The sequence below is a fragment of the Pantherophis guttatus genome, chromosome 1 (genome assembly GCF_059756535.1).
Source record: "Pantherophis guttatus breed Tessera chromosome 1, ASM5975653v1, whole genome shotgun sequence".
NCBI classification, from domain to species: Eukaryota; Metazoa; Chordata; class Lepidosauria; order Squamata; family Colubridae; genus Pantherophis; species Pantherophis guttatus.
This window is the reverse complement of record NC_142063.1, coordinates 303336637-303361102: the sequence shown is the minus strand read 5'-3', so window position 1 is coordinate 303361102 and position 24466 is coordinate 303336637. Positions and strand designations below refer to the sequence as shown.

Sequence of the window (24466 nt, the reverse complement as noted above, 5' to 3'; positions counted from 1 at the left end):
CTTTTTGTTATATTGTTTAATTTATTTGCATTATATGGTTTCTTCTGATTTTGGGGCTGGTGGTGGTTGTCTTTGATTATAAATCTATGAAGAAAGGAAAGGTAGTCCTTGACTTACAACCACAATTGAGCCCAAAATTTCTGTTGCTAAGCATCACAGTTGTTAAATGAGGTTTTCCCCATTGTACGACTTTTCTTGCCACAGATGTTAAGTGAATCACTGCAGTTATTAAGTTAGTAATACATTTGTTAAATTAATCTGGCTTCCCCATTGACTTGGTTCAGTAAAGCCATACTGAACCAAATACTTGATGCCTTCAAATTAGTCACACAGCTCCACAAGAATACCAAAATTGGATCCTCTGAATACAACTGTGATCTAATCCTGACTTATATGTATATCTGATACTTTGCTCCACTTACAGGGTAATCTTGCATTGTAATGATAAATAAGAATAAAGGAATGTTGCAGGAGGGTTGTTGGAAGGAACTGTGCTTTAAGCAGAGGTTTTTGTTTATCTTAGATGTTTAGACATATATTTCTTAATTTTGTAATAAAAATAAAACCAAAAACATAGTAGCATATAAAAGTAATCCTTGCCCACCTCACATATACTTGTTTAAGCATTAAGTACTGGGGCCAGACAGGACCAAAGAAAGCAAGTAGAAGAAAAATAAAATGTTAAAGTGTAAGTCATTTAAATTTTGCTATTGATTTTGTTTTTAGGCAAAATCCTTGTCTGGTGACTAGAGCAGCATATCTTGATGTCCTTGTTCTGTTGAATAATTATGTGGGGAAGGCAAAAATTAAAGGTAAGGTTGAGGTAATGCATCACCTTCCTGCCAGTAAAAAAAACAAAAACAGAAACTACAATCTTTAAGACTGAACTGAGAATGAAGGAATAGATTTTATGATGCTTGTCAGGCTTAAAAACCCCAGCAGTCTCCTTCTAATGTCTTCTAAGGTTTAATAGAGGTAAAGCATTCCAAGGCTCAAATTACTGTAAAATGGGGATGAAGAGATAAATATGCTTAAGTAGTTGTGTTAGAAAAATATCCACATTTTGCACTCATTTCACTTATTTAAAGGGTACTATTTTTCCTGTAGTACCCCTTACTCTTTATATAGATGATCCAGATAATAGACCATCTATCAGCTAGAACATGCTATGATAGTAGGGAAACTTCAACAACTGTTGATAGGGATGAGACTTCTTTGCACTTTGTATCAAGTTTCTATTTGTTTGTTTTCCAATGGCATTTCTTTTTCATATCATTTGGCTCTTAATGACTTGGTTGCTTCTTATCTATTTTTTCAAAAGCCTCTTTTGACAACATTTCTGGCTTTGTCATCTCTGTTTATGTGATTAATTCATTTTAAGCTATGTCCACAGTTGTCAGTTTTAGCTTCATTTCACAGTTCATGAATAATTACATAAATAACTTTATAAATAACTGGGATACTAGGTATATCCCACTGTTTTCTTCATTCTACTCTACCACATTGGACCCCTGTTCTTGTTCATCAGGGAATAGATGACTGTTATAGAAGTAGTCTTCTACGGAATATACTATAACTTGTGATCTCTGAAATGAATTCTTCTATTTCAAAAAAAAAGACATTATCAACCTAGAACCATTATTCCATTAGGTTTATTTTTTGTGTAGAGCGAACCAAACAATTGAAAACAAATCTTCTGAAGATTGTCTTTTGTCCTATATGCTTTGCATATTCACTATAATGTATCAGTGATCCTCCTAGTATATAACTAGCATGGAAAAGACTTTTTAAGAAATAAAATGAGAAGTCTTTCTTGTTGGGACAGATATTCCCTATTACTTGAATTAGCTTAATCAGCACAAAATAAAATACAGCGTAACAGTTCTATAGCTGATTAAACATGAACAATTTTTAATTAGTTACAATGTTCATAGATAACCCACAAGCTGCCATATTACTTTTTCCAGAATATGACTCCCTTGCTTTTGTATCTTTCTATCATTGGCTGTTGCTGAATATTTTACTTTAAGTTCTAACATAGCAAATATATTTTACAATGTTTGATCAGTACTAAAATTTTTTTGTGGCATGATTAAATTTAGGCCAGTTTGGAATCTTGTGATTATAACTACACTGCAATTCCCAGTGGCAAGTATGCTGTCCATAAATAGTGTGCACAGGTGGTTATGGAAAGGCACAGCTTATAACCCTTTTAGAAATAAATGCTACTCAAGAAATCAAGAGATAATTGTTAATACACAAAACCTGAAGCAGTATTATACTATTAGACTATCTAGCTTAATAATGTATCCATTAACAGATGGCAGTGTGCCCAGTTGAAGTGATGAAGGAGAACTCGCTGGCTCATATTTCCTTAAGATGCAGCTGTGGGTAGCTATGGAGACAGTTTGGGTAATGGTAGACTGCAGTTCCATCAAAATGGTCCCAGCCAACATGATACCTCTAATTGGACATTATTTTAATTATATCAATACAAGGAGCATCATTTGTATATTTTTTCTGTTAGTGTAATGCCTAATGCATTTTAGAAATGTTAAAAAAAATACTTCAGTGTGTGTTATGAGAACCAGAGCAGGATTTTAAAATGTATTCCCTTCCCTTGTTTATATAGCATTAAACAATGGTGGTGTTAGGGGATAACCGCTATCAAAATGCTAGGTTCAATGGGCTGTTTCTCCTCTGCCATGCTCTGAATCTGACTTTTAAAACAAATACCTTTTAAGTAGGATATTACAATTCTTTTTCCACTGTAGACAACTATGAAGGTAATAGGAAAGACTACATTTACTAAATTTCACCCCTCGGTCATAATCTTTAGATCAAAGAAGATTGAATAAGCCAAAACAACTGTTAATGTCAAAATAGCCCAGAGATTCTTGTGGAATGGAATAAGAGTTATTTCCAGTGATTTTCAGTTTTTAGCCAATAAAGAATGGTCATTTTTAAATAATGAATAGTAACTAATATTTAGCAATATTCAGTGGATTACACCTATCTACACTATATTTGTGTGGTGTGTTTTAACTGTATTTATTAGCCAGCCAACCAAATCCCCTATAATGTCCTTTGAAATACTCAATTTTCAAATGTTTCCAGATGCATTGTCTTCATCAGTATCCCAGTGGCAAGCATGATGTGCATAAATAGTGTGCAGAGGTGGTTGTCAGACAAAGTCTTTGATGAAATCTCTTATTTATTGAAGAATAACGATCTAGTCCTGAACTCATTTGCAGCCGAAACTGATCCTCTGATCCCAAACCCCTCCCTTTCCGTTCCTCAAATCTCAGTGTCTCATTGGCCATCTTCCAAATCCATCTTTCATCTCAGTTACTTCAAGTCACAGGAATTTCCCCCTCCTCCCATCACCTAGGTGACGTTATCTGCCGGGGGAAAGAACTGGGTGAAAAGTTAAGCTACTACTTCTAACAGGCTCTTTCCCACTCATTCATGTCAGCGCTGGGGAAATCATAGTTTGGAGCGCTGACATCGGTTATGTAAAGTCACAGTTTATAATTCTTTTAGAAATAAACACACACACACCTACAGGTAATCCTCAATTTACGACCACAATTGAGCCCAAAATTTCTGTTGCTAAGTGAGACATTTATTAGGTGAATTTTGTCCCATTTTACAACTTTTCTTGCCATTGTTAAATGAATTATTGCAGTTGTTAAGTTAGTAACATACCGGTAGTTGTTAAGTGAATCTGGCTTCCCCATTGACTTTGCTTATCAGAAGTACACAAGAGGTGATCACATGACCTCGGGACACTTGATTCAGTTGCCAAGCATCTGCACTGTGATCATGTGACCATAGAGATGCTGCAACGGTTGTAAGTGTGAAAAAGGGTCATAACTCACTTTTTTCAGAACTGATGTAAGTTTGAATAGTCACTAAATAAACTGTTGTAAATCGAGTACCTGTATATAATATACATATGCATATGTATATACATACACAAGAATATATATATAATATTTATTGTAATATTTAAGCTATGTATTTTAATGTATATATATATATATATATATATATATATATATATATATATATATATATATATATATATATGTGTGTGTGTGTGTGTGTGTGTGTGTGTGTGTGTGTGTATACTTTAAATAAAATGCATAGCTTTTAATGTTATTTTCTGTCGAGCATAATAAATATTTTTATCTTAACCCCAAATATGTTTTACGCCAGCGGCCCCCAACCTTTTGGGTATCAGGGACCGGTTCCATGGAGAGAGGTTTTTCCGCCGACCAGAGGGTGTGTGGTTTCATATGCTGCCTGCATCCCACGGATGGGGCTTCTTTTCTTTGCATGGCCCAGGTTCTGGCATGCTGCTGACGGCGCCAGTCCAGGGACTGGGAGTTGGAGACCCTATTTTAGGCCCTTTGGTTGAAAATGAGAGTGAACAAAGAAACAATCAGCTGAAAGTTCAAAAGCTACATCAGCCTGACTTGTAGATCATTTTAATAATATATTTGTATTTTTTGCTGCAAAAAGAAGCCATTGTAGATTCAGTTGAATTGACATACTTACAAAAAATAATTAAAAGAGCTGGTGTATAAATCTTTAATTGTAACTACGTGACTTAAATAAATATTACAGTTAATAGAATGAAATATGTAACTTCCTTTTCTAAAATCTATTTAAAAGTTGTCTAAAAATATTATAAAAATGTTTACATTGTAGAATAGTTTATATTATGTGACCTGTGATTAAATTTAACAAAATTATGGAACGTAGATCTACTCTAAATATCTAGTTTTTTTTAAAAAATGATCTTTGAAAAGAGGCACAAACCTAATGCATTCAAATGCTTCTCATACCTAAAGCTTATTGTAAAGTTTTATTTTCTAAGCTCTACCTTGTGCAATCCTTTTATGTGTCCTATTTACAAAGAACCTTTGTACACAACTGCACACTTCTGTTGTTTCTCAAAAACTATCTAAATGTATAATACTGTTTTAGTACTTGAACAGGAACCAAATTCAGAAGTTTGGGTCTCTTTTCTTTCAAAGTTTAAAAGGAATTGCAAAGTGAATGTAACTTAAGGTGAAATAATAGTGTGGCAGGAAGTTGTTAAACGAAGCCCCTATTCCTTTTTTTTCTGAGATCAAAATGCTCCTTTTCCAAAGAAGTTTAAACCCACTAGAAGAGAAACTAGTAGCCATATTTTCCCAAATAGCGCTAATAAGAACAAAGACAGAAAAATAGTTTTTAGGAAACTATGGATAAGTGATTGTCCCAAATTAGTTTGGAGCTAGTGTCCTTTTAACCTCTGAGGAAAAATACAGTAAAAGTTACGGTACTTATAGACCTTAATACATTCCATATAGTTGGCTTTTAGATAGCTTTGAAAAATAGGAAAGGCGGAAGACGAGATAGGAGGAGTTGTGGTAGACAGATGTCCCCATACATTCCTCATCTCAGCAGTTCCAAACTATGAAAATTATATATTTGTCCCATTAGCTGAGGAGGTAGTACCTAAACTTTAATCTTGTTTGCCATCTTTCAATGTCTGGAATTTCTTTGGCTTGGATCCTTTTTAAAGGAAATTGAATGTCTTGCAGCTCCTTCTTTAATGGGAGTTTCGTGTTGTCTGATGTCATACTTTTAAATCCCTCTAGCCTTTTGGCACCAAAGAAAAGATGTAGAAAAAGATATGGAGAATATTTTATTAAAGAGCCCACATACTCTTGGCCACTAAAAGAAAGGATGACAGTAGTATATATTTCATCTATTTATAACTTCATTTCTATGTGAAAATACAGCAAATACTGTGGCGCTGCTCAGCTTCTTGTGATTCATTATATTTTGTCTCTAAGAATAGTCAGTGGTTCTATCAGGTTCAAAGTTTTCTGCTCATTTTAATAGTGCTTCAGTGATGTTGATATATTTTGCTGCTACTACTAGCAAGGTGTTTTTATACTGCAAGCACTTTGGACATAATTGGTCTATTTAGGACTATATGCTATTCATTTTGGCAACTTGCATGTTTAGGGCTGTGATAATTTCCAGTAAGCGTCAGCATTTGATTCTTTATTTATGCACAGTTGGAGGTTTAGGTGTAAATGAACCAATTGTTACATCATGAGTCTTAAAATTCAGATTTTCTTTTAGTGATTTGTAATTGGAAAGGGCTTCTTAAATCTTTAATCAAATCTTTATTTTTTCCTTGGTTTCCTATTACATTGTTCAGAGGGTCTCATAGTATAGTCTAGCAACCTCTAGATTTGGTCTTAGGAACCAACATAAAATACTATTTTATATTAGCTACTATTCTCTGGTATTATTTGGGCAGATTTATTCAGACAGGTAAGCAGATACTGTTTACTGGTTACCTAGTTTGGGTAATGAAATGTCTGCAGGAAAACAACCAAGCTTAGAGAGCACTAAGGACCCCTCATTTCAACCGTGAGTTACAAATATTCTTCTTTATTTGTGAGTGTGTGTGTGTCAGAAATATTCTCCTTTATTGGTGTGTGTGTGTGTGTGTGTGTGTGTGTGTGTGTGTGTCAGAGAAAGAGAGAAGCATTCATCTTCTCTCTTTTCCCCTATCTTGGGAAAGAACCAATTTCCAAGGCACGACCCAGATTCTTGGAAAGTAATTGGCGGAGCTCAAGTTATGAGAGGTTGAGAACATATCAGCATATATTACTGGATACTTTTGCTGGTTTCCATGTTGTGATTTGCTTGCTAGAAATATCATAATCCCATCAGAAGTTCAAAGATCAGATAGCTGTTGCAGTGGATATGAAAAATAGTTCATCTGTCTAGAGTGATACTTATACTAAATGGCTTGATTGTTTTTAATTTTAAAATTTATCTGTGTTTCACTGAAGGAGAAAAGATAATAGATAAAAAACATGGTCTCCGATCAAAGTATTTTTTTCAACAGAAAATGTTTCATTTACCACAACTAAAAATAACCAGGCACAAATATCTTTGTTTAGTATCAAAGCTTCTTCCAAGTACTCTAGAATGCTAAATTAAGAATAATAGTTCTTAATTTTTGATAACAAAGATCACTGGCATTCTTATGCAACCACAATGGATTTTCTTTTGAAAAAAGAATATACTGTTTATGTGAATTTAAATGTCATGCTTTAAATAATTACGTTTCACAATATATATGCTCATTTTCTTTTCCTATTTATTTTTTAATATTCTTTTCCTATTTTCCTATTTATTTTCCCCCTCCCCTACAACCTTAACTTTTACAATATATATGTGGTTTGTTTAATAAAACTATAAAATAGCAATGTGCTGTACAGTGTTGTATCAAACTCTGTAAGTCCTGCTCAGTTTAATTGGTTGTATTTTCAGGTAAGTATGTATGATACTATAATTTTGGTCTAAATACATTAAGTTAGCCTTAGGCAGCATGGTCCCCTTAGATATGTTTGGACTACAACTCATGAGATTCTTTACCATAATGGCCAATTGTGGACCACTTGATTGGATTGTTAAAGTGGTAGGCAGTGCAGGCGATAGTGTGGGTTTGTTCTTGTAAAATGTGGCCCTACCACTGTAGGCATGTTTCCCATATTTTCTCTATTATTGATGCAACACCCATCAGCTGCTAGATTGTATCATAGATAGAAGCAAAATACCTAATGACCAATGGAGCATGCACATCCCCATGGCATGTAAAGAGCACTCAGCAGTTTTGATGGTTGGCCAGCACTCGGTGCCATATAGTTCATCATTTTATACACATTATACACTTTTGATCTTAGGTGAATTGGTATACGCCTAACGCAAAGCATTCCAATGATCTCCTTCTACCTCAGCTATGTTGCAGTTACTCTTGTACATTTATTACTGCTGCCATTACTTTACAGATGGGATCCTAAGTAATGGAAGAAGTTTGTCTTCGCTAGATCTTCACTGCTGACATAGATGGTGGAGATGTTTAGTCTCCAGATTCTTCTTGATATCGAGGCACAAACAGAATTGGCTAAGATGACTTGTCTAAAGTCATTCAATAAGATTCTGAGACTAAAGGTAGACTAGGATCTGGGTCTTCTCACACTTAGTCTAGTACCTTGAGCATTACAACATCCTGGCTTTCATAAATTTCTCAGCAACTGACCAGATATTGCAAGTAGGACTTTACAGATGCATGCTCATTCAGGACACCAAACTAAAGATGATCAATTATTATTTGTATACAGCCAATGATACAGCGCTGTAAACAGACTATGCTAGCCATTTCCTTTCCTTACAATGGTGGCTGCATTCTGATGGGAACAATGAATACCAACTAAGGCTCACAGTCATTTCATTGGCTAAATTTATTCTATGTGTTACTTCCCTTCCTGTATCCTTTCTCATTCTACCACCCTATCTCATTTCATTTCAGAAACAGATATGAACACATTTTGGGGAGAAATTACCACTATTATCTTGGAGTCTGAACTAGCAACAGGTATCAAGCATTCTCCTACAGCCCCAGGACTTGCTCAGTTTCTCCAGAGTATCACCAGACTCTTCACCTCTATGTGTTCAGTGATGGCAGAACCTAGATTTGCGAACAGGAATTTACTTATTAAAAATAATACAATGAAAACAGGTTTATCAGTTGAATACCTCCTACATTCAGACTTTTGTGAAGTACGTTTATTGGTCTTAGAAACAATCCTGCTATGGTTGAATCAAGTGAATGCAAAACATGTGATGGAAGAAAAAGGAAACGTTCTGTTGAATCTACTGTCTGGCTTGGAGGACACACTTATTAAGATAGCTGTTAAGGAAAAGCATCCTGAATGTTTTTGCAAGGTGACACCCTATTTTTTTCTTTTTCTTTAGTGCAAATAAGTTTCATATAATAAAATAAGAATTTAAAATTAAATTAAATTTTGTGCTGGTCTATGCCTGAATAGGGACTACAGGGCTGTAAAGGGGAGGGTTTTTTAATGAGCATAATAAGCCATTCTCTTTTTTGCTCCCTTAAATTAAATTCCAGTTATATATTCCAATTAGGCTCAGAACAGTATTTCCTATAGCTAATTTTTTTTTCCTGTAACAGATATTAGAGGCTCTATATAAAATGGATCTCAGAAATGTGCTTGCAAAGATGGAAGATGCTATAAAGATGAATCCAAGAGAGTTCTTGCATTGGATTATGAATATTGCAAATACTTCTGGCAGGTATACTGTCTTGTCTTTTTGTGTTTGGTTAATCTATATTTACTGGTTGCAGACTGCCTAATGAAAATGAACTTTGATATAGAAAGAGAAAACATTATTTCAAAATCTTAATGTAATCTTATACAGGTAGTTCTCCACTTAAAATGATGATTGAGCCTGGAATTACAGTTGTAAGCCACCCCAATTTTTAAGTAAGACATCGTGTAACCGCATCTGATTTTATGGCCTTTTTTTTCAGGTGTGTGTGTGTGTTAAAATATTAAATATTTAATAGATAAGGCTTTTAAAGCAAATTAGCAAGAACTACTATATTTTTAGCCAGATTGCCTGTTGATTGTGACATTGTTCTTATTAAAGATTTAATTTGGTATATCTCTGTTAACATTTATTTTTACAGCATTGAAATTCAAAGCATATCCCTTAAATTTGCCTCAGAGTTGCTCGTACATCTTATACAAAACTGGCAAGAGGTAAGGAAAATTATTTACCAACTGTTTGTTCAGTTTTACTGTGATTAAAAAACAGTCATAATAAGTACAAAAGTACTATCTGTAGAAACTTTAAACATTATATTTGGTTTTTTTGGGAGCATTTAAGTTAATTGATTCATGTATAAACAGCCTGACATTAGGAATTCAATCCTAACACACAGAAACAATACATCGAGGAAGGTTTCTGGATTATTCTAATGTATATTTTCATAAAACTTTAGAAAATAGTTTGTCTTGCTTTTATCTTTTACAATTGAATTTTTGATTGCTGATATGATTAAATTTAATTTTTTATGGACACTAAAGTGGTTTTGGATTTTTTGCACAGAATCCTTTTTCTAATCTAATAATTATAATATAATTAATATAATATAATATAATAAATATAAAAATAATAATTGGAAAAGCTGAATATTCATTATTGGTTATTTATAGAAAACACAATATTTTTATTAGTTACACAAAAGCGGTTATATAAATGTTTTGAATTAAATAAATAACTTTTAAAACAAAAATATATAAAAGTATATCAAAAATCATAAATACATACAACTGACAGCTGAGCTAACCCCATTCATCAAAAGAATCAGTTCAATTACTGCACCAGTTCCACCACATTCCCCTGTACCTGTTAGAAAAATCATGTCTTCAGGGCCTTGCAAAAAGTCAGGAAGGTCAGAGTCAATCTGATCCCTGTGGTGGTAATTTTGGGGGATGGTGGTGTATGGGTGGGGGAGAGATGATTTTCCATGGGATGGTTGCCAGGGCACAAAACGCTTTCTTTCTGATTCCTGCCAGATGAAATTTCCTGACTGGCAGGACCTGCAACATGCCCCTCTTGCCAGACCTGATGGGATGATTAGATGTAATGGAGGAGAAGCAATCGCTCAAGTAACCTGCTCCTTATAGTGCTTTATAGTTAGCACTATAGTTATAGTTATACTTTATTATTAGCATCTTAAATTGAACCTGGAAGCAAACTAGCAGCCAATGCAGCTCACAGACCAAAAGCACAATACGCACAGACTGCAGAACATGCATAACTAATTGCTCGCACAGCTACATTTTGAACCAGTTAAAGCTTCTGCACACTCTTCAAGGACAGCTCCATGTTTAGTCAGTGTTCAAAGTACTAGCAACCCTTCCCCAAACCCACTAAGCCCTAGTATATTTATATTTATTGATACTTTTAAACAAGAAGATAGAAACTAACACAAATTAATATAAAGTAAGGAAAATAAAAAAAAGCAAAAAGAAGCAAAAATTGCAAGAAAGCAAAAGTTGAAGAAAAATAGAAAAGAAAAAAGATATAAGAAGTGGCCTTTAATATTTTTTATTAATATTCTTCAGAACAGTTATAAGAAGAAATTTTAAACTCTTTCTAAAGTCACATCAGATTACACTTTTTGTGTATAATATCTTATCTAATCATCAAAACCATAAATCACAAGCTCATTTTTTTTAATTTTTGCACAAAAAGTCTACAAGAAGTTTCCAGTCATCAGATAAGGTAGATAATGTCTTTTCTCTAATCAAAGAAGTCAATTTATCCATTTCAGCACCATCTGTCAACTTTACCTATTCATTTCTCCTTAATGGGTAGTGTTGAATCTTTCCATCTCTGTGTATACAGTAATCGTACATTGAAATAATCTTCCATTTTTCCTTGTATATAATGTAAATGTTGTAAACTCTTAGCATATTTTTAAAGAGGTATTTTAAGTCGGTAGTGATTTCTAGATACTGTGGTTTTCTTGGCAAGGATTTCAGAAATGGTTTGCCATTACCTTTTTCTTAGGGTTGAGAGATAGTGACCGGCCTTAAATCATTCTGCTGGTTGTTAAGATGAACCAAGAACTCTTGGTTTTATGCTTTCTAGTCCAGGATCTTTAATCAATACATCAGCTGACTCTTAGTTAATTTACACGACCATTAATTTGGGTGTTAGAAATGGTCCAGTGCACAAAGTTCTGATTTTGCAGAATATTGATGGCTATTGCAGTAGTTTTAATGGCAGTACCAATTGTTTTGTAGGACTTGGAGTCAGAGACAAAACAATGGCTTGAATTAGTTAGTTATTGCTGTGAAGATGAACAACAAACAGATCGGAGATTGGCTGCTGCAGAGATTCTTGTGAGCATTACACCATTTTTCCTGACTGATCAGAAGCTTCCCTTGGGTAAGTAATTAGGCAAACCAAATAAGCAAAAGTTATTTATTTTTCACTCTCATTAAATACAACATAACAATAAAACACACACTGAAATTTGTACAGTCAAGTCTTATAGTTTGTGCTTACTTCTTGGTTCAGCTGCTTCTGTATTATTTAAGGTTGTGGTAATCACTTTTAGAGTTCTCCATGATTTTGGGGGTAATTTTTTGTGCGACTGCTTACTCCAAGTAGTTTGCGCAAGATAAGTTTGCCAAGGGTTCCCATTCCATACGAGATGCAATGAGGAGATTCATAGGTGGATATTTTCTGCAGGAGCTCCATCCTTCAGGAATGCTGTCAGCCCTGGAGGCCATCTTTTCTTTTGGATCTTCAGGGCTGCCACACTTAGTCTGTGGCAAACTGGGATGGGGGGTTGCATGGAGTTGGTAGAAGTATTTAGCCATAACAACATTCTTTTCTCTGAGAGTCAAGGATGTTCAGTCTGTACCTGGAGTGGCATGCCTAGGAGGCATCTCCAGTTGATGTGGCTGCAGGGGAAAGGACTTTGACTTTCCTTTGGGTGGGGAAAACCTGAGAGCTTTTAGATTCAGGTTTTCCCAGATGTGCCAATATGACATCTCTAATAAAATGGAACTTTGAGGAACTGCTGGCCTTGGAGTCCTTATTGATTGGGGGTGTTACTTCGAACCCTGACATATGCCTTATCACCATACAGAAGAGCTGGGCCTTTACTCATGATATTTAGGAAATTATTTAAAATAACAGACCTTTCTAAAGGACATTTGGAACCATGTACCTGAGATGATTGGTGGTGCTACTAATATCATTCTGGATGGATGAAGAGGAGGTGTTTGAGATGATGTTATTCTTGATTATTGATGTTATTTATTAATTCATGTATTGTTGATATTCTTGATGTTTTACAGTGCACTCTTTATATTTCTTTTGATTTGGTATAAAAACCAGAGTCATAAATAAATAAATAAATATGCAGGCAAAATTTACACACATACTTTAGATTTAGAGTAATGTTGTTTTACAATACAGGTAGACTTTGACTTACAATAATTCATTCAGCAACTGTTCAAAAATAAAGCAATGAAGAAAGGGGATGTGCGTCTGTGAAGTTGTGATCAGCAAAGTGTCCCGATGTTCAAGTAATTGTGATATGGGCACATGAGCACCTGGCTCATGGTTATGACATTGCTGCAAATGGCAGATATGTGATACTTACAAGTCGCTCCAGTTAAGTCAGTTATGCCACTTCTTCTCCCTAAGGAACTCCAGTAACCCAATCATCCCCAAATTCACCCACACTTCTCAGCACCCATTGCTGCCCATGCCAGCCCGCCCGCAGCATAATTTATTCCTCTGTGCACCTTTCCTGGGACTCTTGCCTCTTCAATTTAATGACTTTCATGATCCTAGAGTTACAACAGCAACAGAAACTTCCAGAATTGTCATTGGTAAATGTTGAAGTCATGTGGTATAATGATTTACAAGTCCATCACTTTGCAATAGAAATCCCAGTCCCAATTGCCATTATAACCCAAGGATTACCTGTATTGGGATATACTGTATTTAATAGAAGCCTGCCTTTAACCAGTTGCGTATAGCTTGGACTGCATGGCTATTAGGATAAAAGTCAAAAGGGAAAATAACACATGATATTATGAAAATATGTCTGTTTAGCTTCAATATGTAATGGTTTTAAAAATTATGTTTGCTTTATAAACATGTATTTAAATCCAACTCTAACATGTCTTTCTACAAATATTCAGGTCTGTCTGACACATTGTTCCTTTGGAGATGTGTTGTTCAGCTATTGCAGAGCGAAGAACAGATAGTCAGGGATACAGCTGTTGGAGTTATAAGACTAGCTCTGTCTCAAGAAAATACACTTAGGAAAACAGGTAAGAAATTATTTTCCAGGGATCAATAATTATGCGACTGACTTCAGTAAAAGTGCTAGTTTTCTCTTCTTTGTGGGTTGCAGCCAGTCATACCCACAATATATTTGATCACAGGTGTCCCCCATTGTGGCCAATCTCTACATGGAAGAAGTAGAAACCAGAGCACTAAACTCCTTCACAAGAACTCCACCAACCCACTGGTAGAGATACATAGATGATGCTTGGCCAAACCACTGGAAGTGGAAGCCTTCACTAAACACATAAATACTTTGGATAGCAACATGGGAGGATGTTAGGGAAAATAGACTGACCTTCCTGGACTGTGCATACACATTAAAGAAGACAGAAGCCTTAATATTGAAGTAAGCAGGAAACCCCCATACACAAATCAGTATTTTACCTTTTGGCTCTCACCATCCACTGGAACACAAACTGGGAGTAATCAGAACCTTACGTCATTGGGCTGTAAGTTTGCCTACCAGCAAGGAGAAAAAAAAAAGAGAGAAAGAATAAAAATAAGGAAGCACTCGAATACTCCCAACTGGCCCTTCATCAAATCCACAAAAAGATCCAGTAGGAACACTTCCACAGCAGTCAGAGAGGAATAGAATAGCAAACGGTGCAACATTGTCATTCCATACCTTGCAGGAATATAAGCCACAGATTCACCCCAGGTGGTTTCAAGGACCATCAGAGTGTTAACAACTGGCTGACTAAAAAAGAGTATAAATCCTTTCCATTCCCCACCAGTTAGTTAAAATCGAAGAAGCTTCTTGGATAAGAAGTGAAATGTCTTCAACAAAAAAGAAAGTCCAGTTCCCTTTTTAAAAGCACCTTTGGGACAACCATGACCTGGATGACTGAGAACCTCCACAGACAGCCAATCATACATGTAAAATCCTTTTTTACTTAGTTGATTTTATTGTAATTCCTTTATTTGATTGTTGTGAGCTGTCCAGAATCATTTGGGGGGTGGGTGAATGGCTTTCTTATCTCCTCCTCCTCCTCCTCCAACTGCCTCCTGCATGCCCAAAGCCTCTTATCCAGAATTTCAAGGACCCATCCAGAACATCTGAAATTGGGCAAGAATATCTTGTGCCACAAGGCCTCCTTTAGGAACAAGATTCCTCTGCCTGATTCCAATCTATTTTTCTTGCACTATGGAAGCCTTTGCATTTGCAAAGAGCAGTAGTTGCAAAGGGAGAGGAAAGGGAAAGAGAGAGATTGACTACAAAACTTACCTTCACTTGTGTAGCCACTGGACCCAATCCTCCATTTTAACATGATGATGATGCTATATGATGATGATGCTACAAAAAATGTCATTTTAAGTACACATCTTGTTTTTCTTTCTTTCTTTTACTTTACATCTGGGGAAAGAGAAAGCTAGAAACAACAACAACAACAATAATGCCAATTAAGGAAAAAGAAAAGGGAATGCTTACCATTCACATGTCATTTACTCTTCCTTGTCAATTAGTTCATTAAGAGAGCCTAGGAATATATTTGGTAGAATTCTTAGTGAAAGTATAAAGATGATAATGAACAAAATTTGAAAAGTGCAATATGATCAGTGTAATCAATGTGATCAGATAAGCAGTGTCCAGGGCAGGTTCTTACTTTACAGCTAGTCACGAAGAATTGAATGAATACAAGGAAGCTGATGTATTATATGTGGGAAATCATACAATAAAATGAAATGCACTGAAATGCAGGACATTTTCTGCTAATATGAAATGGAAGATTACGTTGCAGTCTCTGTTAATCAAACTGGTAGGATCCAGGAAAAGAGCCTTCTCTGCTGTTGCCGCCGCCCTTTGGAACATTCTTCTCCCAGAGGGGAGGCCATCCCCCCCCCCCCATGGCCTTTCAGAAATGGATTACATGGACAGTGCTTGGTTCTTTTTGTGAATAAATCCAAGGAAAATAGTTTATTGGTGACAATATTGTAGAAATTGCCACCCCCTCCTTGTTTTTTATTCAAATTTTTGTCAGTTGATTCCTGCAGTAAATGTTCTTAACAGCATAAAAATTATTAAGGTGGTACAGAGAATTCATAAATCTCTTTCACTTTAGCAAATAGCTTGTCCTGCTGTTACAATAGATCCTATGCTCATTTTTGATATGCTATTCAGAATAAGAGAATGTTAAAAGCAAGCATCAGCTACAAGGATGAAACAACATGATAAACTAAAAAGTTGTTGCAATTAAGTTGCTTTTTCTGATAGTTTTTTTTTTTTTTAAAAAAGCATTAGCTAGGTGTATGGAAATCACACTTGCAACTCATGACTTGATAACATCCACTGTAGTTGGCAGTGATGAATTCAAGGGCCTATGTCTAACATCAGAGATTTTCCTATCTTTCTTTTAAGTGATTTACTAGAACTTTGAAGGGTGTGTAAGTGTGAAAACTCTCTGCTCAAATAGACATTAAGACTAAATAAGAATTTAAAAGGGGAATTGAAATAGATGTATAAGTTAAGGGTTAGAGAACTTGAAAAGATAGTCAGTGCTCTTCTTTTGTATTCTTTAACTATTATCAGACTATTAGGTCAAATCTATCAAGGCATGAATCTGATGTCAGAAGAAGCTTGACCAAAGAAGTTTTTATGGAGTCCTTGATGTTCTCTGAGCTTGGATGTTTGGTTGTAGACATTTTATTACCCTACTAGGTAACGTCATCAGTGCTGATGACTGTGAGGTTTGCTTCCTGTATAGTAGCTTACCTTGCCAGTATTAGAGGCAATATAGTTTTTTCTTAGGAGTTCCTTAATTGGATATTGTTTTCAGGCTGATTGTCTAGTGTTAATCCCTACCGTGTTTTCCCAAAAATAAGACCTGTCTTATATTTTTTTGAAGCCTGAAATAAGCGCTTGGCCTTATTGCCATGAGCTCAAAAGCCCGACTGGGCTTATTATCAGGGGATATCTTATTTTGGGGAAAACAGGGTATTTATTTGGGTGTGGGCTAGCTTTTTTTTTTAAAAAATTTGTTTTTATTATGCATTTTTCACCTTTAAAAAAAAAAACCCAAAAAAGAAAAACAAATGATACAAAAAACAAGACAAACATAACAATATACTGTATAATATGTTTACAGCCTTCTGCGTCGGCATTCGTATTCTTTTATAATTATCTCTTCTATTATACCTTTCTATCCTTTATACTCTATACTTTAACCACTATTATAACCATACTAACTACGTATATTTACATTATATTTACATAGTCAATGAGTTAACTTTAACAGTTTATTTAAAATGTCTATGTCTTATTTTTTTTTCTGTTTTCTAGCCACTTATACAATCTATTCCACACTTTATAGTAATTCGAATCTTCTCTTTCTTTTATTTCCATAGTCATTTTGTCCATTTCTGCACATTCAAGTATCTTTCTGATCACTAATTCTTCTGCTGGTATATTAACCTGTTTCCAATTTTGTGTGAGAGTAATCCTAGCCGCCGTTAATATATGTAATATTATGTATTGCAGATTTTTTTCCATTTTTGGGGCTAATATTCCTAATAAAAACAACTCCAGTTTAAGTTCTATCTTTTGTTGCGTAATTTCTTCCAGCCATCTTTTAATTTTACACCAGTATTTTTTTGTATTGGGACAGGTCAACCACATATGGAAGTATGTTCCCAATTTATGGCAACATCTTCAACATTCGGGGGATAAATTTGGATACATTTTGGCCAATCTCGCTGGGGGTAAATGCCACCTATAAAACATTTTATAACGATTTTCTTTGTATCTACTGCCATCGTAAGTTTGTAGTTCCTTTCCATTAATTTATCCCATTGTTCTAATTTTAAATTGTTTCTGAAATTTCTGGCCCAACTAATCATTGTCTCCTTAACCGTCTCTTCTTCCATTTTATATCTTAACAAAAAATTGTAGATTTTTGTAATCATTTTTTCCCCTGTTCCTTGAAGTAATTTATCTATTTCCAATTGTTCCTCATTGATACCATATTGTTCCCGGTCTTTTTAAAATCTTGTTTTGATTTGAAGATAAGGCCACCATTCCATATTTATTCCTTGCGGTTTCAAATCCTGAACGATTTTAATTCTCCTTTTTCATCTAATAATTCTGCATAACTCACCATTTTACTCAAATCTGTAGTATTTGAATGTATCATTGCTTCCGTCGTTGATAACCAAAGTGGGACTTTCCTATAATGATCCTTTTTTATTTTTTCCCATACTTTTAACAGAAGGTCTGTTAATATATGCCTCTGTTTCCTCAGCTTTTTAATTATCTCTTTTGACTAGTGTGTAAATGACAAACAATCAAGCAGAAAATAGTATCCTAATCAAGAAATTAATTAAGATCATTAGTACTAATCAAAATCATGAATAACCTAATGAGTATTTCAAAAGTTAACCAATGGGCAGTAAACCTGTACTTTATCCTTGTCCAAATAAGCTTTCGTTGCCATGAGGAACTATTGAGGAATTAATAGTAGATGCTGCTCAACTAAATTGGAAGCAGCATTTTTGTGAGTTACTTCACCGTTAATACAAGATGGTTGTCAAGACACATTGGAGTGTTAAAAGCTCTGTTGAGTACTTCAGATAAAAAAGTCTGAGGACAAATGAAAGTAAGGATTGGAAAATCTGTATTGATATTTTTAGTCACACTTAAAGAGCATAAAAATAAAATGGCATCCCTTAAAAATGACAGCTGGTTAAATAAAAGATCCTTATCCTAAGGCAGATCCATCATAAACACTTTGTGTAAGAAATGTAATTCAGGCAAGCTGAATGAATTTTTGGTTTCATATTGAAGTTAACATGGTTAAGAAATGGAGTGTCCCACCTAGCTACTATATCAACCCTGTTAGGAAATGCAAATACTGATGTCCATTTTTATATTTTTTTCAAAGCAAAATGGAAATAATGCTATTTTACAGCCTCAATAAGCTCAACATTCCAAAGTAGTGAATGACTGCATAAATGTATCTCTTACAGAATTAATACTATCTATGCATGATGTTATACATTATTGGATTTATATTGAGATTTCAGAAAATTATATTAGTAAGATTTCTGATTTAATATTTGGTTCATATTACAGATAGTCTTTGGTTTACAATCCCAATTGGGACCAGAATTTCCATTGTAGGTCATTGGGATCGTAAGTCGAGTCAGACTTGATTTCACAACCATTTCTATGATAGTCATTAAGTGAATCACTGTGGTCATTAAACAAATCCGTAGTTGTAAGTGCAAACCAGCTTTTCCAAATGTGCTGGTTCCAGAACCAAGCAAAAAAAAAAAATGGTTGCAAATCGCAAACATGTGACCATTGGACACTGCGATCAGTTGAAAATGCAAGATGGTTGCCAAGCATCTGAATTGCAATCATGTGAATATGTGGGTTGTGTGAAAATGTGAGGATCAGTTAATAAGAACCAGGTTTTTTTTTAGCACTTGTCATAATTTTGAATGATCACATTCATTCATTATTGAATGAATAAACAAATGGTTGTATGTTGACAACTACCTGTATAGTGTTCTTGGCAAACCAGATCAAGCTGTAATGTCAGTTTTAAGAGAACTAAATGGGACAGAGCAGGCAGACTGCAAAATTAGATGCTTCGCTTGTAAATTATATTGGAATTAATGGATTGTCATTCCTTATATTGTACATTTGTAGCTTTGTGGTAATTGTGGGCTACTATCTAGAAGATAGTCAATTATTTAGTGATTGTTAGCATGCCTAATTGTTAAAATTTGTGTTTATGTGCTTGTTTTCTGATATTTGGGGTGTGTTTGGGGGGCATTATTTGTATCTAGGAAAGTTAATTTTATGGTGTCGCCTACTAGGAAGTCCTGTTTTAGGACTAAAATTGCTAAGAAATCTCTCATTCTATCCAGCTTTTTTCTACTGGTGTCAGTTTTCTGCAAGGCAGTATTTTTCGATCCAAATATTCAGGCCTGTTGATGTTACTATTCACAGCAATCCTACTTTATTTCGTTGATTATTTTTAATCCACCATGAACCTGAATTCTCTAATAAGTAGTTATTTGGAAGTACGTTACATCATAGAACATAGAATAATAGAGCTGGAAGGGACCTTGGAAGTATTCTAGTCCAATTCCCTGCTCAAACAGGAGACCTTATACCATTACGTACAAATGATTGTCCAATCTCCTCTCAAAAGCCTCCAGTGATGGGCCATCCACAGGTTCTCGAGGCAAGCCATTGAACTGATTAATTGTTCTCACTGTCAGGAAATTTCTCAATTCTAGGTTGGATCTAACAATCTTTCATCCATTACTTCTTGTCCTGCCTTCAGGACATCAAATAGAGTTGGAAATTATTACAGTACAGGTAGTCCTCAACTTATGTCTGGTTGTTTTAGTGACTGTTTGATGCACTCTCCAAACTACCTATGATCTGGTTTCAAAGTTAGAGCTGCTGCAGACCCCACATGGTCATTCTCCTTACAAACTGACTGTAGTGCCCCCCTCCCCCATCTCCTCCCCATCCCATTCTGCTGAGTCACTGCAGTCCTTGGGTCTACTCTCAACCCAGCCATTTATCCACCCAAGGGAGCCTAGGCTGGGTCAGAGGCTATTAGAGCACAAGAAGCTGTGGCAGCTGTCATAAACCAGTTCCAGAACCCAATTTATCTTTCTGTTTTTCTGCAGCTTCTGAAAGAACTGCTCAGCCAATGCAAGGGTCAGCTTTCCAACAGAGGCAGCCTGATTCCATAGGGCATCTGATTCCTTCAGTTTACACTATTTTCCCCCGTTGATGGTGAGGGTGACACATTTGTCCAGTCCAAACTCAACTGCAATATCTCGGCTTGAATATATGGACAGCATGAGCAGTGGTTTTACTATCATTTACAACAGTGTGAAATCACAGCTGTCAGTTCTTTAGCTGGTGTTGGCCTTCATACACATCAAGTTTTTCCCAATCTTGTAATGGCCTTTTTAAATTGTCAGATGGCAATTTTGTGCAGATTTTCTAAGTGCTGTCCAAGCCTTTTGGTATGGCACTCAGCTGGAACCACTGCTGCCAGATTATGCCATAATCTTTCAAGTTTGACTTTGAGTTCTTGCTACTTTGTGATTTCCAATTCTATGTCTTCTGTTCTTCTATCCCCTGATATTCCCACATCAGTTATCCACATGTTCTTCATGTGAACTAGTTAAATCTGGTGTGTTATGAGCTAAGATTTTATCAGTGTGTATCTGAAATCCCACAGTATTTTAAACCTGCTCATGTTTTATTTCTTTTTTAACTATATGTTCCCATCAATTTTTCATCATTGGCACATGATAATTTTTACAGATGATGTTCTTCCAGTGAATGATTTTGGTGACTGAACTATGATATTGTTGCTTGTAGTCAGTTTGTGTGACCCTCATATACATGCTAGATTTATGACTGACTATTTCTTCTGCTTCTTTGCACAATCTGCTCTTTGAATCATTTGATGATTTTTTAATTCTGGTCTTGATTGCTTTATTGATATTTTATTATGTGTAGGTAATCTACAATTAGATTCACAGTCTAAGACTGGTGGAAACAATAATTCAAGACCTAACCAAGAATTATTAAGCTAGCCTTTAAGAATAAAGGTAAATCAGAACAGCGTATTTTGTTTTAGATTATTTTTATTATATAGATAGGTGCAGAAACATGTACACAAAGCTCTTGTGTATCATGACATTTTTAACTACTCAATTTGATTATCACTTGCAGGCTTGTATTTTTAATACTTCTATCATAGCTACCCAGCAGTGTGTACTTCGGGTATAGGTGAGACAATAACAAACAATATTTCTATTATCTATAAGATTGGAAGTTTGTTTCTACTACAAGTTTGTGCTTATTCAATAGGCAGAACATTCTATCTTTGTGGAAGTGACTTGGACATCACCAACTGGATCCCTTCCAGCTCTTTTGATTTATGATATAAAAAGCTACTGAGTTGGAATATAGAAAGTTCTTCAGCATATCTATATATATTTCCCCTTTGACTGCTGTGGTGTTAATGAAATGATATTGGAGCTTGAATTTACAAATGTTACTGACCTTTGATCAGAGTAGCATCAAAGTTAAAGAAGCAAACTGGTAACTAAATTCTTGACCACAAAAAGTGTTCTTTGTTTTAAACATTATTGTTGACCAACATTTCTTAGAGTTAGCAAACCATAGTAAAGTACTTCCTCCTGATGTAATTTTCAATGAACACTTCAGAAGGAAGCAAGTTGAACAAACAAGATCTGCAGAAATTCCTTTCCAGTGAAATTTAATAAATATTTTAACAGCTAGTCAAACATAGAAGAAATATTTTTCTTCTGCTGCTAACTAGGCAGGCTTTATATACAGTTATAAAAGAAGTGACTGATAAATATCCTTAGCATATCCTCTGGGAATTCCTGCTGACTTCAGTGTATTGAGTAACAGGGCCATTCAAGAAAAGAACTAAGTTGCTTATTGCTTCTCAGAAAGCTTTGTTATAATGAGGACAGCATTGGTAAGCAACATTTCTGGGAAAGCATAAAACTGCTTCAATCATTGGAAGGCAAGTTGGTGAAAATGGTGAAATACCTAAGATGTCTGTAATGGTGCAAGTACTGAAAATATCAGTTTTAGGTTTTGAATCTGGTAAGATTCTACTCTAGATAACTTGGATACAGTCTTAAATACTTGTCAGTACCAGAATTAGGCAAGTACTTTCCTTTATATATAGGAGAAGGCCAAAGAAGAATTTTCCTTTCCTGAACTTGGGTTTCGGACACCAACTAGCCTAATTAAATCACAGCACAACTTTATGTTGACTCTACTTAGACCACTTAGATTACTGACCCCTTGATGTCAATGAGGAAATATTTCATCCTCTCATCACCAAATACAGTGGGCTTCTTTAATAATGGAGCAACTAACTAGACTTGGAGAAATTACCATAATTGAATTTGTTTATACTTACATTAAATTTAGAATATCAGCACTCAACACTAACCTTTGTGTCAAGTTCAATTTAGTTCCTCATAGTCTACAAACAAAAGTTTATCTGCCATATAGAATGTTTTTGTTTTCATTAATAATACCCAATTCTTAGCACTACAGATTGTGTATTTTAATGTTTATATATGACCAGTCAGTAAAATTGGAAGTAAATTTTTCATATATTCATGAAAAATAAAGGATTTGTGTACAATAGCATACAAGAGAAATATTTATATCTGGCATATTAAAGGCCTTCTTGTAAATGAGTACATGTGTGGGAGGGTAGATGTACAGTAAATAGATTAAAAAGGATGACTCAGAACACTTTAGTTCCTATCTTTTTAAAAAAGCACTTGTTCTGAAACTTAAAATACTTTGAAAAGAATAATAATATTCAAATAAAATCAGTAAGCATAAAATATATATTCTTAAGACTGTCTATGTAATTCCTGTTTAAAGAAGTAAAATGTACCTGCTAGGTTAACTAATTAAATGTTAGAATTCAACCAGGATTTTCTCACTGATTATGCAAACAAACATAGCACTACTGCATGCAGGGAGATACACAATTTCTGTCAGCTTGAGAAGCACTTCACACTTTTCTTGATGTGATGAGGGACTATATTCCAGAAGGAGGCAAGATTTGTTCAGGGAATTTAATGCGTGCTGGGGGTACATATCTGTACAAAAAAGGAAATTGATTCCCCAGTTTAAATAGATAAATCATGCATTTTTAAACCTATGAATTCTGAAATGTATGTATATAGCTAGCATTCAGATGGTGTATTGTAAACAGTACCAACATTTGTGTGGATTGACGTTAGATAAGAAAAAGAGCCAAGGTAGATGGTCAGACATTTATCAGTTGGATCCAAACATGTTATAGAAATGTTAATGATATAAGCCAGGGTTATCCAACCATGGCAACTTTTAAGACTTGTGAACTTCAACTCCCAGAATTCTCTAGAAATCCAGAAGTCTTAAAGTTGCCAAGAATGGATACCCCTGATATAAACCATGATTTAACATTGATTCAGAATAAATAGATGTCTATTGCATTTGCAATTTTAATAATTATACTGTACTATTTAAAAAATATACAGTTCACAATTTGTCTTTAATTTCCCTCAGGAGAACTTGATTTCCATGTAGTAAATGCAGCCTTAGCTTTGGATTTAGCATTCTCCTTACTTTGTGAACTGCTACAGCTATGGGGACAGACGGGTGCTGGAGTCACAGTCTTATTGGAGTGGCTGCTAAAAGATGATGACTTGAAAGATCTAAAATCTACAATTGTGGTAAGTCTGTCAACCAGTTTTTCTGTACTGCATAGTTCACAGATGTTTTATCATATTTTATATATTTTAGATGTGGTGTTTCAGTGGCTAAGATGCTGAGCTTGTCGATCAGAAAGGTCGGCAGTTCGAATCCCTAGGGCCGCATAATGGAGTGAGCTCCCATTACTTGCCCCAGCTTCTGCCAACCTAGCAGTTCAAAAGCATGTAAAAATGCAAGTAGAAAAATAGGGACAACCTTGGTGGGAAGGTAACAGCATTCTGTGCACCTTTGGCGTTTAGTTATGCCGGCCAAATGACCATGGAATTGTCTTCAAACAGTGCTGGCTCTTTGGCTTAGAAACGGAGATGAGCACCGTCCCCTAGAGTTGGAAACGACTAGCATGTATGTGCGAGGGGAACCTTTACCTTTTATACTAAATTACTCAAGATATGTTAT

The 24466-nt window shown here is 35.1% G+C and overlaps 1 protein-coding gene across 2 annotated transcripts in view; it reads left to right on the top strand.

The window, feature by feature from the left end:
- Positions 1 to 24466, top strand: part of THADA (THADA armadillo repeat containing) — a 115064-nt gene that overhangs the window by 87846 nt on the left and 2752 nt on the right. For both annotated transcript variants that reach the window (XM_087883230.1, XM_034427676.3), the window contains 7 exons: positions 727 to 812; positions 8393 to 8808; positions 9059 to 9180; positions 9578 to 9650; positions 11706 to 11850; positions 13626 to 13757; positions 23864 to 24030. In XM_087883230.1, coding sequence (XP_087739356.1) covers positions 727 to 812; positions 8393 to 8808; positions 9059 to 9180; positions 9578 to 9650; positions 11706 to 11850; positions 13626 to 13757; positions 23864 to 24030 — 1141 coding nt within the window. The remainder of the gene's footprint in view (positions 1 to 726; positions 813 to 8392; positions 8809 to 9058; positions 9181 to 9577; positions 9651 to 11705; positions 11851 to 13625; positions 13758 to 23863; positions 24031 to 24466) is intronic.